General features: G+C 38.1%; 1 protein-coding gene across 12 annotated transcripts in view; it reads left to right on the plus strand.

Annotated features, from left to right (window-relative positions):
• The window catches only part of DNAJC6 (DnaJ heat shock protein family (Hsp40) member C6), a 169468-nt gene that overhangs the window by 126381 nt on the left and 25940 nt on the right, over window positions 1-17147 (plus strand). For all 12 annotated transcript variants that reach the window (XM_012442718.2, XM_012442725.3, XM_012442723.3 and 9 more), the window contains 7 exons: window positions 5860-5982; window positions 10306-10439; window positions 11841-12035; window positions 12937-13054; window positions 14504-14583; window positions 15736-15929; window positions 16025-16105. In XM_012442718.2, coding sequence (XP_012298141.2) covers window positions 5860-5982; window positions 10306-10439; window positions 11841-12035; window positions 12937-13054; window positions 14504-14583; window positions 15736-15929; window positions 16025-16105 — 925 coding nt within the window. The remainder of the gene's footprint in view (window positions 1-5859; window positions 5983-10305; window positions 10440-11840; window positions 12036-12936; window positions 13055-14503; window positions 14584-15735; window positions 15930-16024; window positions 16106-17147) is intronic.

Here is a 17147-nt window from a genome sequence, read left to right on the forward strand (position 1 = left end):
CCCCTTCCCATTCCCCTTCCTGGCCTCTGGTAACTACTACTCTCTATCTTCATGAGATCCACTTTTTTTTATTATTCCTTATGAGTAAAAAAATGCAGTATTTCTCTTTCTGTGCTTAACTTATTTCACTTATAATGGCCTCCAGTTCTATCTGTGTTGCTGCAAATGACAGGATTTCATTCTTTTTTATGTGAATAATATTTCATTGTGTATGTATACCACATTTTATTTTTCCATTCATCCATTGGTAGGCACTTAGGTTGATTCCATATTTTGGCTATTGTGAATAGTGCTGCAGTAAACATGGGAGTGCAGATACAGCTTTGATACATTGATTTCCTTTCTTTTGGATATATACCCCGTAGTGGAATTGCTGGGTCATATGGAACCTCCATACTGTTTTCCATAGTGATTTTACTAATTTACATTCCCACCAACAGTGTGTGAGAGTTCCCTTTTCTCTACATCTTCACAAGCATCTGGTATTACCTGTCTTTGTGATACAAACCATTTTAACTGAGGTGAGGTGACACCTCTTGTGATTTTGATTTGCATTTCTCTGATTAGTGATGCTGAACATTTTTTCATATAACTGTAGGCCATCTCCATGTCTTCTTTTGAAGATCTTTTAATTCTGTTCAACTCTTGTGCCCAGTTTTTAATTTTGTTTTTTGTGTTTTGTTTTTGCTATTGAGTTGTTTAAGCTCCTTATATATTCTGTGTTATTAATTTCTTGTCAAATGAATAGTTTGCAAATATTTCCTGCCATCCAGTGGGTTGTCTCTTCACTTTGGCGATTGTTTTCTTTGCTGTGCAGAAGCTTTTTAACTTGATATAGTTCCAGTTGTCTGTTTTTGCTTTGGTTGCCTGTGCTGTTGAAGTCTTCCGAAAGAAATTTTTGTCCAGATCAATGTCCTGGAACATTTCTCTAATGTTTTCTTCTAGTCGTTTTATATTTTCAGGTTTTTGATTCAAGTTTTTAATCCATTTTGACTTGATTTTTATGTATAGTGAGAGATATAGGTCTATTTTCATTTTCATGCATATAGTTACCCACTTTTCCCAGCACCATCTATGGAAAAGACTGTCCTCTCCCCATTGTAAGTTCTTGGCATCTTTGTCAAAGATGAATTGGTGGTAAATGTATAGATTTATATCTGGGTTCTCTATTTTGTTCCATTAGTCCATGTGCCTGTTTTTATGCCAGTACCATGCTGTTTTGGTTACAGTAGCTTTATAATAAACTTTGAAGTCAGATAATGTGATGCCTCTAGCATTGTTCTTTTTGCTCAGAGTGGCTTTGGCTATTTGAATCTTTTGTGGTTCCAAATAAATTTTATGGTTTTTTTTTCTATTTCTGTGAAGAATGTCATTGGTATTTTGATAGAGATTGCATTGAATCTGTACATCGCTCTAGGTAGTATTGCCATTTTAACAATATTGTGTCATCTAATCCATGAGCATGGAATACCTTTTCTCTTTTGGTGTCCTCTTCTATTTCTTTCATCAGAGTTTTGTAGTTCTTCTTGTGTAGATCTTTCACTTCTTTGGTTAGATTGATTCCCAGGTATTTTATATTTTTTGTAGTTATTATAAATGGCATTGCTTTTCTGATTTTTTTTTCAGATTGTTGGCTGTTGGCACATATGAATGCTGTTGATTTATATATGTTGGTTTTGTATTCTTCAACTTTATGGAACTCATTTGTCAGTTCTAACAGTTTTTTTTGGTGGAGCGTTTAAGTTTTTCTAGCCATAAGATCGTGTTGGGTTTGAACAAGGCTAATTTGACTTCTTCCTTTCCAATTTAGATGTCTTTTATTTATTTTTATTGCCTAATTGCTCTGGCTAGGACTTCCAGTATCATGCTGAATAATAGTGGTGAAAGTGGGCATCCTTGTTGTGTTCCAGTCTTTAGAGGAAAAGCCTTCAATTTTTCTCCATTTCAGTACAATGTCAGCCATGAATTAGTCATAGATGGCCATTATTATTTTGAGGTATGTTCCTTCTATATCTATTTTCATGAGGATTTTTTTTGAGACAGAGTTTCACTCTGTCACCCAGACTGGAGTGCAGTGGCACCATCTCAGCTCACTGCAACCTCTGCCTCCTGGATTCAAGCAATTCTTCTGCCTCAGCCTCCCAAGTAACTGGGATTACAGGCATCTGCCACCATGCCCGGCTAATTTTTATATTTTTAGTAGAGACAGGGTTTCACCATGTTGACCAGCCTGGTCTCAAACTCCTGATGTCAAGTGATCTGCCTGTCTCGACCTCCCAAAGTGCTGTGATTGTCGACGTGAGCCACCATGACTGGCCTCATGAGGATTTTTATCATAATGGGATGTTGAATTTTATCATATTCTTTTTCAGCATCTATTGAAATAATCATATGCTTTTTTTGTTCTTGATTCTATTAGTGTGGTGTGTCACATTTATTGATTTGCATATATTGAGCCATCCTTGTACCCATGAAGTGAATCTTTACTGATAATGGTGAATGATCTATTTAAAGTGTTGTTGCATTTGGTTTGCAAGTATTTTGTGGAGGATTTTTATACCTGTGTTCTTCAGTGATACTGGCCTGTGTGTTGTTGTTGTTGTTGTATCCTTCTCTAGTTTTAGTATCAGGTAATGCTGACCTTGTAGAATGAGTTTGAATGTATTTCCTCTTCTTCCATTTTTTTTAAAGAGTTTCAGTAGGATTGGTATTAGTTCTTCTTAAAATATTTGGTAGATTCAGCAGTGAATCCATCAGGTCCTGGGCTTTTCTTTGATACGAGAATTTTTATTACAGCCTTAATCTCATTACTTGTTATTGGTTTGTTGAGGTTTTCTGTTTATTCATGGTTCAATCTTGGTAGGTTGTGTGTGTCCAGGCATTTATCCATTTCTTCTAAGTTTTCCAATTTGTTGGTATATAATTGTTCATAATAGCTGTCTCTAATGAGTCTCTGTATTTCTGAGGTCTCAGTTGTTATGTCTCCTTTTTCATTCCTGATTTTATTTATTTGAGTCTTCTCTTTCTTTTTTTTTAGTGTACCTAAAGGTTTATTGATTTTATTGTTTCCAAAAAAGTTTTTATTTTGTTGATCTGTGTTTTTTTTTAGTTTCAATTTTCTTAATTTCTGCTCTGTCTTTATTATTTCTTTATTTCTGTTAATTTTGGCCTTGGTTTGTTCTTGCTTTTCTAGTTCCTTAAGGTGTATTGTTTGGTTGTTAATTTGAAGTTTTTCTGTTTTTTTTTTTTTTGATATAGGTGTTTATTGCTATAAACTTTCCTCTTAGTACTTCTTTTGCTGGATCCCATGTGTTTTTGTATATTTTTATTTTAATTTGTAAGAAATGTTTAAATTTCTTCTTAATTTCTTTATTGACTCATTGGTTGTTCAGCAGCATGTTGTTTAATTTCCATGTGTTTGTGTATTTTCCAAGGTTCCTTCTGTTATTTAGTTGTAAAGTTTTATTCCATTGTGGTCAGAGAAGATACTTGGTATGATTTCTTTGTTTTTGAATTTGTACAGATTCATTTTGTGGACTAAAGTGTGATCTATTCTAGAAAATGTTCCATGTGCAAATGAAAAGAAATAAATTCTGCAGCAGTTGGGTAAAATATTCAGTAAATGTCAATAAGGCCTATTAGATTTTGAACCTGGGTTTTAAAAGATGAATTGGAGTTTACCAAGGGAAGAAAATACATTTCAGACATAAAGCAGCTTGTACAAATATATATTTTATGATTCCTCTGACAGTAAAATGTATCTTCTCAGTTATTCTATATTTTTAGTCAGTAAGTCATGTCCATTCCTTGAGAACAAACACATCAATGGGGAATATATATGTGGGTAAAGGTGAGGCCAGAAACAGCTTTGAATCATGTTGAGTAAAAGGGGCAAGCCATTATAGAGTTCAAATTGTTCTGGAGCTATGCCAAACATTTAAAATACTTTATTTAATAAACCATACTGTCCTTCCCAAAGGTATATGAAGGTGGGTAACCTGGAATTTCTCTTGCCACTGCCCCATAGTCATCTTGTAGAAAAAAGTTACAAATTACCCAAAAAGAATGGGCTTTCTTGGCAGTCCCAGAGAGAGAAACTCCAGGTGTTTGCTTTTAGATGTCAGCTCTACTAAGACCACAGATAATTTCCCAGTTATATTTTGATTATTTATTATCTGGTTGCCAGAAAAGGGCTAATCAAACAAATTCCACATGCCTCCCTTTCCCACAGTCAGATAGAAGGCATTTGAGACATTTGGGATTGCAGAGCACATTCTGACACCATCTGTATGAAACCTCTTCTTTCTCCAGAATTTCATATCTCAGGAAATAGCACTTCCTGTAGCCTTCTATCCAGCCATTCAAGCCAGAAACCTGGAGTTCAGACTTGACCCTTTCCTCTCCTTCCCTCGACACTCTCTTCAGTACATCCCTGCACATGCACACACTGCCACCATGTATCACCTGTCTTATGTCCAGGTGTCCCACTACCTCTCTGTCTCCTGAGTCCCTCAGGTGTATTCGTACCCCACTGCCTCTCAGTGAGCCTAAGCCACCGTCATCCCTTGTTGACACTCCTCACCAACCTCCTGACTGGTCTCCCTACCTTTAGGCTCTTGTTATCCATTTCTCCATACTGGAGCTTGAAAGATCTTTGGAAATGTAGATCTGAGAGTCATTCTCCTTCTCAAATGTTCTCCCAGCTCCTTAACAAGACTGTATGATCTTGCCCTTCAGTCTACACTCTCACCATGGAGGATTTCATTTTTTTCAAACATGGCCAGCTTTGTCTGACCTCAGGGCTTTGTACTGACAGTTATTTGATAAAGTAATGATAATCACCAACATTCATCATCACTCTGGGTGTGTCAGATACTGAGCTAAGCTCTTGAAGCACATGTTCATGTAGTGTCCACAGCCCTGTGACTTATGTAAGAGGTACTGCTATTCACCACATTTTATGAAGAAAGAAAGGCTTAAAGAGGTCATGAAGTTTGTCCAACTCTAAGCTTCTGCTTATTGTTTCTTAGATAAATTAGTAAATACGTTATCAACTGGGGCTCATGACTTAATAGTATTTTGAGGCAAATGATCATGTCAACCTGTTTGCTGTTGTAACATGATGATTTATATTCAGAAGATCTGGGTTGCAGTGCTCACGCTGAGCAGCAGTGTGACTCTGGATAACCTCTGAGAGTCAGTTTTCTCATCTGCAAAATGGGGCTTATATTAATACCTGTCTTAGATGATTGTTGCATAGATCAGAGCCAAGCAGTATTCCTAGAACTTAGTTGATGATCCATAATGTATGAAAAAATATGCATGTTAAATGCATGAAAATGACAAGAGTTTCCCCTGTAAGTTGTGTCCTTTGATTAAAAGAGAGAGAAAAAAAATAGATCCATGCATAAGCCTGCCTTTGGCTCACTCTATAGCACTTTTCATGTTATGATGAAAGCTGGGATAAATTAGAGATGTTGCAGGACTTATAACCCTATAATTAAACATTTAGGGGGAAAGTCAAAACATTTATGCTTAATAGAAATGAAATTCTGTGTAACCTCACAGAACAGAAAAAAATCCAAATATGTAGTTGAAATGGTCTAGTTTAATTTAAAATGTGTTTCAAAATGTGTTTTCATACCTTTACTGAAACCAAAATCTTTAATTTAAAAAATTACTGTGTTGAACACCCTCTTCTTCATTTGGAGCTTCTGCATTTGGACCCTGTTCCCACTTTTCCTGACTATATTAAGAGAGGATGTGGTATCACTTCCAGAAGTTGTTGTTTTCTGTGATACCTGCTTATGGAAAGGAAGTTGCTGGGGGAGTTAATTTCCTTTTGCTGTGTTCCCTTAGGTTTCAGAATGCAGTTGGCCCATTAGGCAGGCTCCCAGTCTGCACAACCTTTTTGCTGTGTGTCGGAACATGTATAACTGGCTACTGCAGAATCCCAAAAATGTCTGTGTTGTCCACTGCTTGGTGAGTAACCTTTTGTTGTTGGTGGTGATGGTTTGGTTTGGTCAAATATGGATGGTCCTGTGCCCAGTGATAGACAGGTAACATTTGAGTTCAATAGGATTTGTTGAGCCCATATTTAGGAATCATTAATATGAGACTTATAAAAGTAAGGGAGGAATTTATTATTCTTGGCTTAAAGCTTGACTAGTGAGAAAGGCAGATACACATCTGCCTACACAACTCACATAGTGTGGGGACTCTAGAATGTGCTAAGTATTATAAAGGAAACAGAAACAGGAGTAGTGTGTGCACAGCTAATAATGCCATTGACTTTTGTGTGAATAAAGTTAACATTAACATATTGGCATATTTATTTTTTCTTCCTGTTTGTGTTTGAATAAAAATAAAAGAAAAAAGATACCTATGCCCTTGTAAGAAGTCACATAGATTTACCGTATATTAGAGCATTCCCAGTGTGACTAATGATTTTTCTGACCATCAATTTCCTAGAGTTCCTTTCCCTAACACTTCTTCTCAGAACTCTTGCCTATCCTTTAAAACTCAACTTTCAGTAAAATCTTTTGGACTGTTGAGTATTTTCACCATACAGACATTCCCATTTTATCTAAATGTCTCTGTGGCTTTAATACTCTGCATCATAATAAGCTCTTCTCCTGCATGCTTTTCTACTATACTATTGTCATCTTGCAGGAAAGAACCATGCCTTTTTTTAAACTTTTGTACCCCAGGCATAAAAGGCTTCAATAAGTGATTGAATATACAAATGGAATCTGAGCATTAATGCTGGAAATTTCATTGCCTACATAAACTTTAGTGTATAAGTTTTTGCTATAGTATTACTTGATGATTCTCCACCCCGTCCTTTCTTGAGAGCCAGTTGGCTAAAACAGGAAAGAAAGTCGAAGAACATTTTTTTTTTTTTACTTCACATCCCCAAACTCTTGGCAATAAAGGAAAAACACTTGGTGTTTGTAAGAATTTAATGTTAAAGACCAAAGGATTTTCCTTTCCAAGGCACAGCAGATGGTACAACAGAACAGATTACTTTTTAGGGACTAAGCAGGCCTTAAGCACCTTGGTGATTTTCTCTCCAGTCAAAAATTTTCTAAAAGTTCAGAGAGCTTACATCTAGCAACTTGATGGAAGAAAGATGGCTCAGTGGAGACCAGAGACTCCCAGTTCCAGTGATTCTTCATAAAGAATAAAAACCTAATGAAGAAGAAAAAAGAAGAGGCAAACAAAAGATTGTAGTTTTACAGGGTGCTCAATAAGCTCACTTGAAAAGGACATACATGTGTTAGAAGTCAACACCACGTCTTCGGGAAATGGAATTGAAGCTCTTATTTTTTTCTTAATATACCACTGGTTATTTATTAAAAATAATAAGCATGGCTGGGCATGGTGGCTCACGCCTGTAATTCCGGCACTTTGGGAGACCAAGACAGGTGGATTACTTGAAGTCAGGGGTTCAAGACCAGCCTGGCCAACATGGTGAAACCTCATCTCTACCAAAAATATAAATAATTAGCCACGTGTGGTGGTGTGTGCCTGTAATACCAGCTAATCGAGAGGCTGATGCAGGAGAATTGCTTGAATCTGGGAGACGGAGGTTGCAGTGAGCCAAGATCGTGCCACTGCACTCCAGTCTGGGCAACAGAGTGGGACTCCATCTCAAATAATAATAATCATATACTAGTCTTTTAATAAAAAAAAATAAAACTTTTTAAAAGACCTGCATCACAGGGAAAAAGAAAGGCTACATATCCAACAGCCATGGATCTGTGAAAAGAGTGTCAGGAAGGCTAAATTCTGAAAATAATTCAGATTAAGAAAAATATCCTTTTTTAAAAACTATGTTTGGAATAAGGACAACAAATTCTTGAGGCACATGATATAATCTTAACTCCTTTATTCTGTTTTCTTTATTAGAGGGAACAAATGTCAAGCTAGGAAGTACATTATAATGATATTTAAGACAAAGCTGATAGGTGGCAAGATAGTACAAGAGCCTCACAATCCTTCAGATTAGTTTACTCTGTAGACTTAAATTATGTGACACAATGCTGAAAGCACTTGGGGAAGCAATTATGGATTTCATTTGTATTATGTGGAAACAGGAAGCAGAGGTGCCAGGCAAATGAAGAAAGGAGATTTTTTTTCCCCAAAATATGGAAAGAGTTTGATCCTGGAAAGTTATAGGCTTGTGAGCCTGATGGTAATTCAAAGCAAAATTCAGAGAAAGTTTTGCACAGATGATTTTAAATTCTTAGCAAAAAAGGAGTCTCCATTGGTTCATTGGTTCATTATGAATATATATCAAACCAAGTGAACATTTCATATGACTAATAGCCTAATTGAGATAGTTTATTGGAGTCCTGCCAGATATTTCTTAGTTTTTTTATAGTCAAGATGGAGAAATTTGGCTAGGTTGTTATACATTTAGGTGAATTGAAGTTGAATATCTGCTTCCAAAGGTAGGTGATGAATGGATCGGCTTTCACCTGGGAGAAGGTTTTATTTAGTTATGCATTTTAATCAACAACTTCAATGAAGATGTAGAAATTAAGCTTATCAGTTTTCTTAGAATTATAAGGGTCACATAATGAATTAGATTTTGAAAGTTCCTGTAGGTTAGTCACTTAACAAAAACTAACAATGTGAAATTAAATACAAGATAAATCAATATAAAGTCCTGAATTCTGGTTTTAAAAGATTAAATATATTTTCCCATTACCTTAACAGATCATCTGGAAAAAATCTAGGGGTTTTAGTGGATAGAGAGAATAATAAAAGCTTATGTTGTTAGCCTGCGTTTATAGCAGTTTGGGCTGGGGTTATGTTAATAAAAGCATAGTGTCCAGAATAAAGAAGATGATATTTCTTCTCTAGTTTGGTCAGACTATATCTCATATCTTTCATTTCGCATCTGGGCAGCACATTTTAAATTATCATTTTAAAACTTGAATTTGTTTAGAAGAAATGTGTTAAATGATGATGTCTGTTAAAATGGAATATCAAATGAGGACGAATAGAAGGGATTGTGTTTGTTTTAAATGGGAAATAGAAGCATTGATGGAGAGGGAAGGTATTTCAGATATGTGAAGGACTGCCATAGGGAGAAAGGAGTAGGTTTATTTTTTGTTCTCACAAAAGGATTAAGGTCATTGAGTGGAAGCCATGGAGGAATGGAATTCAACTCAACATATTCAATATAAGGAAGAACTTTGTAAACTAGAATGGGCTACTTCAAGTAGCAGTAATCTCTCTGTCACTTAAAGTGTTCTAGAAGAGCCTAGGTCACCATCTGTCAGGGATGTTACTGAATTTTGTCTTAATTAGCTTGGGCTGCTATAACAAATATACCATAGACTGGGTGGCTTAAACAACAGAAATGTAGTTCTAGAGGCTGGAAAGTCCAAGATCAGGGTGACTGCAGTTCTTTTTCTTTCTTTTTTTCTTTTTTAAGAGATGGGGTTTTGCCATGTTGCCTAGGCTGGTCTCAACCTCCTGAGCTCAGGCAATCTGCCCGCCTTGGCCTCCCAAAGTGCTGGGATTACAGACATGAGCCACTGTGCCCAGACGAGGTGCCTGTACTTCTAATGTCTGGTGAGGGCCTGCTTCTGGAGTGGCAGATGGCTGTCTTCTTGTATCTTCACATGGCCAAGAACAGAGGCAGATGACAGCAAGCTCTTTTGTTTCTTCTTATAAGGGCACGAATCCCATTCATGACAACTCCACTCTCCCTACTTAACTACCTCCCCAAAGCCCCACCTCCTAATTCCATCACATTGGGGTTGGGATTTCAACATATGAATTCTGAGGGCATACAAAGATTCAGTCCATAACGGATTTATTTCTACATTGAATGAAGTTGAATCTGGTGAAGCTTCTTTATTGTATTTGAATCTAGGAACATACTTTGCATGCAATACATATGTTCCATATCTAACAAGCAGCATTTACCTAACCTGTGACCTCTTTACTTCCAGTCCTAAATCAAGAGACTTCCGCTATTAATTCTGATGCTAACAAGTCCAAAGTTACTTTAAAGATTATATTATTTTTCAGTAAATATATACAAATCAAATTTATTTTGCTTCTCAGATTAGTCAATTTTATCCTAAGGATAAGTCTTTCCTTGCTGCTTTTTGATTTAAAAAGCTGAGACAGATTTTGGTTTTCAAGTGAATAATTTTTAAATGAAAACCACCCCCAGTTAAGAGGATCTCTCCTCTCTCTCTCTCTTAATTGCCAATACTGCCATTCTCAAGGGAGAATAGCTGATTTGATCATGTTCATGAGTTTATGCATTTTCTTTGACAGGATGGACGGGCGGCATCATCAATTCTGGTTGGTGCTATGTTCATTTTCTGTAATCTTTACTCTACTCCTGGGCCAGCCATTCGATTGCTATATGCAAAGCGACCAGGAATTGGACTTTCACCATCCCACAGAAGGTAAAGTAAGTTAGATGCAGGGTAGGCACAGATGTGGTCTAATTGGTGTCATGTACTGTTTGAAATCTGGCTTATAAATCCTTTCGCAAGTCTATTTTACTTTATCTCTGTGTTAGTCCATTTCCATATTGTTATGAAGAAATACCTGAGACTGGGTAATTTATAAAGAAAAAGAGGTTTAATGGATTCACAGTTCCACATGGCTAGGCATGCCTCACGTGGCGTGAGGCATAATCATGGCGGAAGGTAAAGGAGGAGCAAAGGCATGTCTTACAATGGTGGCAGGCAAGAGAGTGTGTGCAGGGGAACTGCCCTTTATAAAACCATCAGATCTCATGAGACTTATTCACTATCATGAGAACAGCATGGGTAAAACCCTCCCCCATGATTCAATTACCTCCTACCGTGTCCCTGCCACAACATGTGGGGATAATGGGAGCTATAATTTAAGATGAGATTTGGGTGGGGACACAGCCAAACCACATCAATCTGGCATTATCCTGAACTACAGAAAAACGGAATTAGATTAGGATATTAGATTGTCATTCAGTTTGTAAGCCCCCATATGAAAATATATGATTTTAAAATTAGAAGCAAACTTTAAAGAATACTTATGTCCAACTTCCCTCATTTTACAGGTAAAGAAACTAGGACTCAAGACAGATTGTGATTTGCCTCAGGTCTAATACCCAATGGACATAGCCAGAACAACGTTCCTGATCCAGACCTCTAATGCCAGTCCCTTTTTGTTTTATTATACAGGTCTTTATTGAAAAACAGCAGTAGCTGGCTATACTTATCACTAGTGATTCTCCTATGGGGAACATGATTAACAAAGGGAAATGCAAAAATACATAGGGAATAAAGAGTTTTAAAATTCATTTTTTCTTATGACTCTGACATAGAAATAAAATAGATTACAAAAGATAATCTGAAAAATGGATTAAAAAGGAAAACGCTTTTTGGATACCATTCATTTTTCTTTCTTTTAATCACCGTTTCTTCATTTTTTAAAAAAATTGCATCTCCTTAATTTTTTGGATTAAAAGTGCTTCTGATGATAAAATTCTACAATTTATCCAAAGCCAAATTTTAGATAAATTGGATCTGCGAGATAAAATAGGAGCATATGTTCAAATATTGAAATACTATAAAACTCCCATAAGCTTTTTGATTTAATAAATGCCTCATTATCAGTTCATTGGGAAAGTACAACGATCTCAGTAGATAAAATCTTATCCTAAATTACTGGTTGCATTATCTTTTGCTAGTTAATGTTTAAGAAATTAATAGAATAAGTTTTTATTGTAACAATAATTTGCAAGAAGAAACTTCATAGTGAAGATTGCTTGCTTCTTCTGGTTTGATGGGCCCCAACAGAGTGCCAATCTCCTGTTTCAGATACCTGGGCTATATGTGTGACCTACTAGCAGACAAGCCCTACCGCCCTCACTTCAAGCCTCTCACAATTAAGTCGATCACTGTCAGTCCAATACCCTTTTTCAACAAACAGAGGAATGGATGTCGCCCTTACTGTGATGTACTCATTGGAGAAACCAAAATATATTCAACTTGCACAGATTTTGAACGAATGAAGTAAGTCACGATACTTTACTTCTTCCTGTGTACTTCTCAATTCTTGTGTAAATGAGCAGGAATGAGTTGAATCATATTCTTCCTGCAATACTATATCATTGTGAAATAGCTGATATATAAAAATGTTCAACGTCAGTGGTAAGCATAGAAAAGTACAAGTAAATCAAGGGATGCCACGGCCCTTTTTCAAATAAAACGGTGACGGTGATATAGGCTAAGGGACTAGTATGAGCTATATAGAGGATTAAGACAGTGGAGGGGAACACAGGACACCTGGTCATTGAAGAAGGCGATGCCCTTGATGGGATTAGGTGAGGGTAATGATGATTGAGGTTTCTAAGTGAGCAACTAGGTAGATGGTGATTCAATTAAAGAAGTTATAGAATCCATAATAAAGAGCAGGTGCCAGTGGGTGGTCATAGGGGATGTGGAGAGAAGGAAGTGGGTGGTAACATAAAATGAAATTAGTTTGGAATAGATTGAATTTGAGGATTGGCATCTAAGACTTTTGCAGAGCATGACATTTCTGTTTGTATCCTGATTGCCAATGGATTATTTGTTCCCTTTATATCTGCTTTTACTATTAATTTAAAGTGAAGAAAAGGCAGATACACTGGGGCTAGATGCATTTGAGGAAAATGAGATCTGCAAAGCAGGCATGGGCAGTTGCAGTCCAGATGGGATGGAGAGAGGGGGCCTGGCATCAGACCAGCACCATTCCACTGCACAACTAGTTGGCACTGGTTGCACTCCTGTTTTTGCTCAAGATAGGAAATAGTTTCTGGGTCCAGGCCTGGGCAAACAGGCCCCTGGGCCAGAGCCACAGAAGACTAAACCTGTGTCTGCGTGATTGTACCAGATTGGACTCTCTTTCAATGTATATTTTGGTCTGTGTTTAAAGAGAATATCGTGTCCAAGATGGGAAAATCTTCATTCCCTTGAACATCACTGTGCAAGGAGACGTGGTCGTTTCCATGTATCACTTGAGGTCAACCATTGGGAGCCGGCTGCAGGCTAAGGTATGGTTTTAGGAAGAATCATGGCATAAGCTGATCTGAGTCTTCAATAGGAGTATTTCTGAATCTTTTCTCCACATCACTTTGGGCTTGAGTGACTTGTGGTTTTAGAATGAGAAAGAACCTTTGAAGATTACTTAGCTCATCTCCTTCATCTTACAGGGGAGGAATGGAGACTCAGAGAGGCTCTGACTTCCCAAAGTCCTTGGCACGATGTCTGTGCCAGAGGGTGGCAGCCCCGGAACTCTTAGCAAAGCATACTCTTTAGAAGCCTGTGCTTTTCTTACAGTGTCCTATTTGGATCAGTGTAAGGGAAGAGATTTCTATTGAGGATGTAGAATTAAGGAATTGTATTTTTTCAATTTTTAAAAATTGAGATAAGCCCACATAACATAAAAATCACCCTTTTATTTTTTTTATTTTATTATTTGAGATGGAGTCTTGCTCTGTCACCCAGAAGTCACCCTTTTAAAGTATACAATGCAGTTGTTTTTAGTGGATTCAAAAGGTTGTGCAAAGATCACCACCATCTAATTCCAGAACATTTTCATCACCCGCAGAAGATACCCTGTACCTACTAGCAGTGACTGCCTATCCCCTCCCCTCCATCTCCTGGCAACCACTGATCTACTTTCTGTCTCTAGGGGTTTGTCTATTTGGGACATTTTATATAATGGAATCATACAATATGTGGCCTTCTGTGGCTTACTTCTCTCACTTAGCATAATGTTTTTGAAGCTCATGTTATAGCATGTGTCAGTACTTCATTATTTTATATGGCCAAATATTATTCCCTTGTAATGTCACCATTTATTAATCTCTTCATTAGTTGGTGAACATTTGGGATATTGCTGTTTTTTGGCTATTAGGAATAATGTTGCAAGTAACTGTGTTTTGATTCATTACATATTGACTGAGTGCTTTGTGCCAGCCATTACTGAGGTTTTTAGGATTGACAAGAGTAAGACTTTATCACTGCCTTTAAAGGGAATCACTTTTGCAAGGGAAATCCGTACAAGTGCAAATATACATGATACCATATTAGAGGGAGGATAAGGTGTTATAATGGGAGGAGTTTGTTTTAGCCAGCAGTGGCCTAGAAAGGCTACAGAGAGAATACAGACTTTTAAGACAGGCCCTGAAGGATGAGTTCTTTGGGTTGGAACTGGGCATCCTGGGTAGAAGGAATGCAGTGAGTCAAAGTATTCCTGTGTGCAAGAACATAGTACTTAGCAGATGAGAAAATGGTTTGCCAAGGCAGAGTTCAGGGAGAGGAGAGGCTGGAAATGAAGCTGAGTCTATTCTAAGCAGAGAGGTCATTTAATATCCATAGTAAACACAAATTCAGATATTGAAACAGTCAAAGGTACATGGCTCCCCAAAAATCTAATCTTTTGATCGGATTCCCTTTTCACTGATTGATTGGAATGTGCTTTGCTCATGTATTTTTAGGTGACCAACACGCAGATATTCCAGCTTCAGTTTCACACTGGATTCATACCACTGGACACAACAGTTTTAAAGTTCACCAAGTAAGTACTGCTTGGGCCAAAGGTCTGTTTGTTTGTTTTTTGAGATGGAGTTTCGCTCTTGTTGGCCAGTCTGGAGTGCAATGGCACGATCTCAGCTCACCACAACGTCTGCCTCCCAGGTTCAAGTGATTCTCCAGACAGCCTCCCAAGTAGCTGGGATTACAGGCATGCACCACCATGCCAGCTAATTTTGTATATTTAGTAGAGATGGGGTTTCTCCATGTTGGTCAGGCTGGTCTCCAACTCCTGACCTCAGGTAATCCGCCTGTCTCGGCCTTCCAAAGTGCTGGGATTACAGGTGTGAGCCACCGTGCCCGGCCCTGAAATTCTGTTTGAATCAGAGTAGCTATGAAGTGCAGAGGCTCAGTAGCACTAGGCTGTAGCATCCCCCGGAATCCTGTGCTGCTAGACCACTGAGTGTTGCTCTGTAGCACAGAGAGGCTGTGGGCATTCTAAAGCTTTCAGTTGGGTATGATTTCTCTTCAGAAGTACAAAGGGATCAAAGACTTCAAATAGAAAGGTCTAAAATTCTCTGTGAGGGAATAAAGGTAAACAAAGTGGGACAAAGTATCACTACTTTTGATCCTTTGCATCTGTGTATTCCCTTGTGTTTTCGAGTGGGGATGGCAGTTTAATCAGTGGTATGGCATCAGCAATGACGCATCAGGATAGATGCCCTGCCATAGCACTAGAACGGGCTTCTGGAGGACCTCTCTGCACTGACATGAACCTATCTCATAGTGTGGTCTAGGTGAACTCAGGTGTGGAGGCAGCTAAAGCCAGAGTGGAGTTGCTGGGGACAGGATAGGACATTCAAGGCCTCAGGACAGTGGCTGTGGGCTTATTGTACTATTTTAATAACGGATTTTGCCACGCCAGTGAATACTGGCCAGTCATATCAGCCCTGCTTTCCAGAATGCTTTTACATGCAGCAGCATCCAGATTTGTTGAGCAGGCATTATTTTTTCCTTTTCTCTAGATTAGGAAACTGAAGTTCAGAAAAGTAAAGTAATTTATCTGGTTATGATTGAGTCTTTCTTAGACATGAGTCTTAGATTTATCCTAAGAGTCAACCTAAGATGACTTCTGTGCCAAACATCACACTGGGTCCATTGTTTTTCACTGATTTGATCTTTTTAAATCTTTATTTAGGCCTGAGTTAGATGCATGTGATGTACCAGAAAAATATCCTCAGCTATTTCAGGTGACACTGGATGTAGAACTACAGCCCCATGACAAAGTAATAGACTTAACTCCACCTTGGGAACATTACTGCACAAAAGATGTGAATCCCAGCATCCTCTTCTCTTCTCACCAGGAACATCAAGATACGCTGGCCTTAGGAGGTATGAGTCACCTGGTGGTTTTGTTTTTCAGGATGAAGCCTCTTTGTTATTATTTCCTGAGTCTCATTGATGCTGCATGGTCTTTTGTCTTGCAGGGCAGGCTCCAATAGATATCCCACCAGACAACCCCAGGCATTATGGACAAAGCGGTTTCTTTGCCTCTCTCTGTTGGCAAGGTATACAAATGTTTCTTTAAGTTACATGGTTTGAAGATTAAGTATTTATTCTGTAAAGATGTTGACCCTAAAAGCAGACTAAAGTAAAGTAGCACTTAGAGGTCATTCAAACCAGGTACAGGGACTCCCACCTGTAAGCCCAGCACTTTGGGAGGCTAACACAAGAGGATTGCTTGAGGCCAGGAGTTCAAGACCAGCCTGGGCAATAGAGCAAGATCCTATCTCTACAAAAAATTTAAAAATTTTGTGGGAGTGGTGGCACATGCCTGTAGTCCTAGCTACCTCAGAGGCTGAGGCAGGAAGACTGCTTTACCCCAGGAGTTCAAGGTTTCAGTGAGTTATGATTGCACCACTGCACTGCATTCTGGGTGACAGAGAAAGACTCCATTTCTAAAAAAAACTTTTTTAATTAAAAAATGTTTAAAAAAAAGACATAATTCAAGTTTACATCCTTCCAATTCATTCCCTTTCAAATCAGGCAACTTCCCTACTTTCAACTCAATAGATTCTCTTAGACTGATACAAAGGGCCATTTTAAGTTGAATTTTACCTTCTCTATCTATGCTGTGTTTTGGGCCACATCTTTCCTGGACTGACAAATGAGTGTGATGTTTCTTATGATCTCCTTTTAGACTGCTGCCTCTGTAATGAGATACACACAGGATTCTATCTTCTGCTCTCAACTAAGTATTATAAAAATATGAAATCAGCATTTCCCCCAGGGAGCCATAACCACCAGCAGGGCAGGACTGAGCTTACCCTGCTGCAGAGAAGGCAAACACTTGGCCTATGTATCTCTGCTCTTGCTTTAACAACCATACCAGAAATCGGGGCTTGATCACTGTGTTCTTTTCTCTCAAACCTGGAGATATTTTCAGAATCCTTCTCAATATAACTCTTCCAACTGTGGCCAGCAGTAGCCTGACATTGGCATCCTAATCAATACCCATTGGCCGTCCTTGCTTTAGAGCTGGCTGAGGTTAACTGTGAGATTCAGTGTAGACATGGGTAGTCAGGGATTGGGTATGAAAGGGGTGGGGAA

Source organism: Aotus nancymaae, unplaced genomic scaffold (assembly GCF_030222135.1).
Source record: "Aotus nancymaae isolate 86718 unplaced genomic scaffold, 86718_ANA_hifiasm-v0.15.2.pri h1tg000007l, whole genome shotgun sequence".
Classification (NCBI taxonomy): Eukaryota; Metazoa; Chordata; class Mammalia; order Primates; family Aotidae; genus Aotus; species Aotus nancymaae.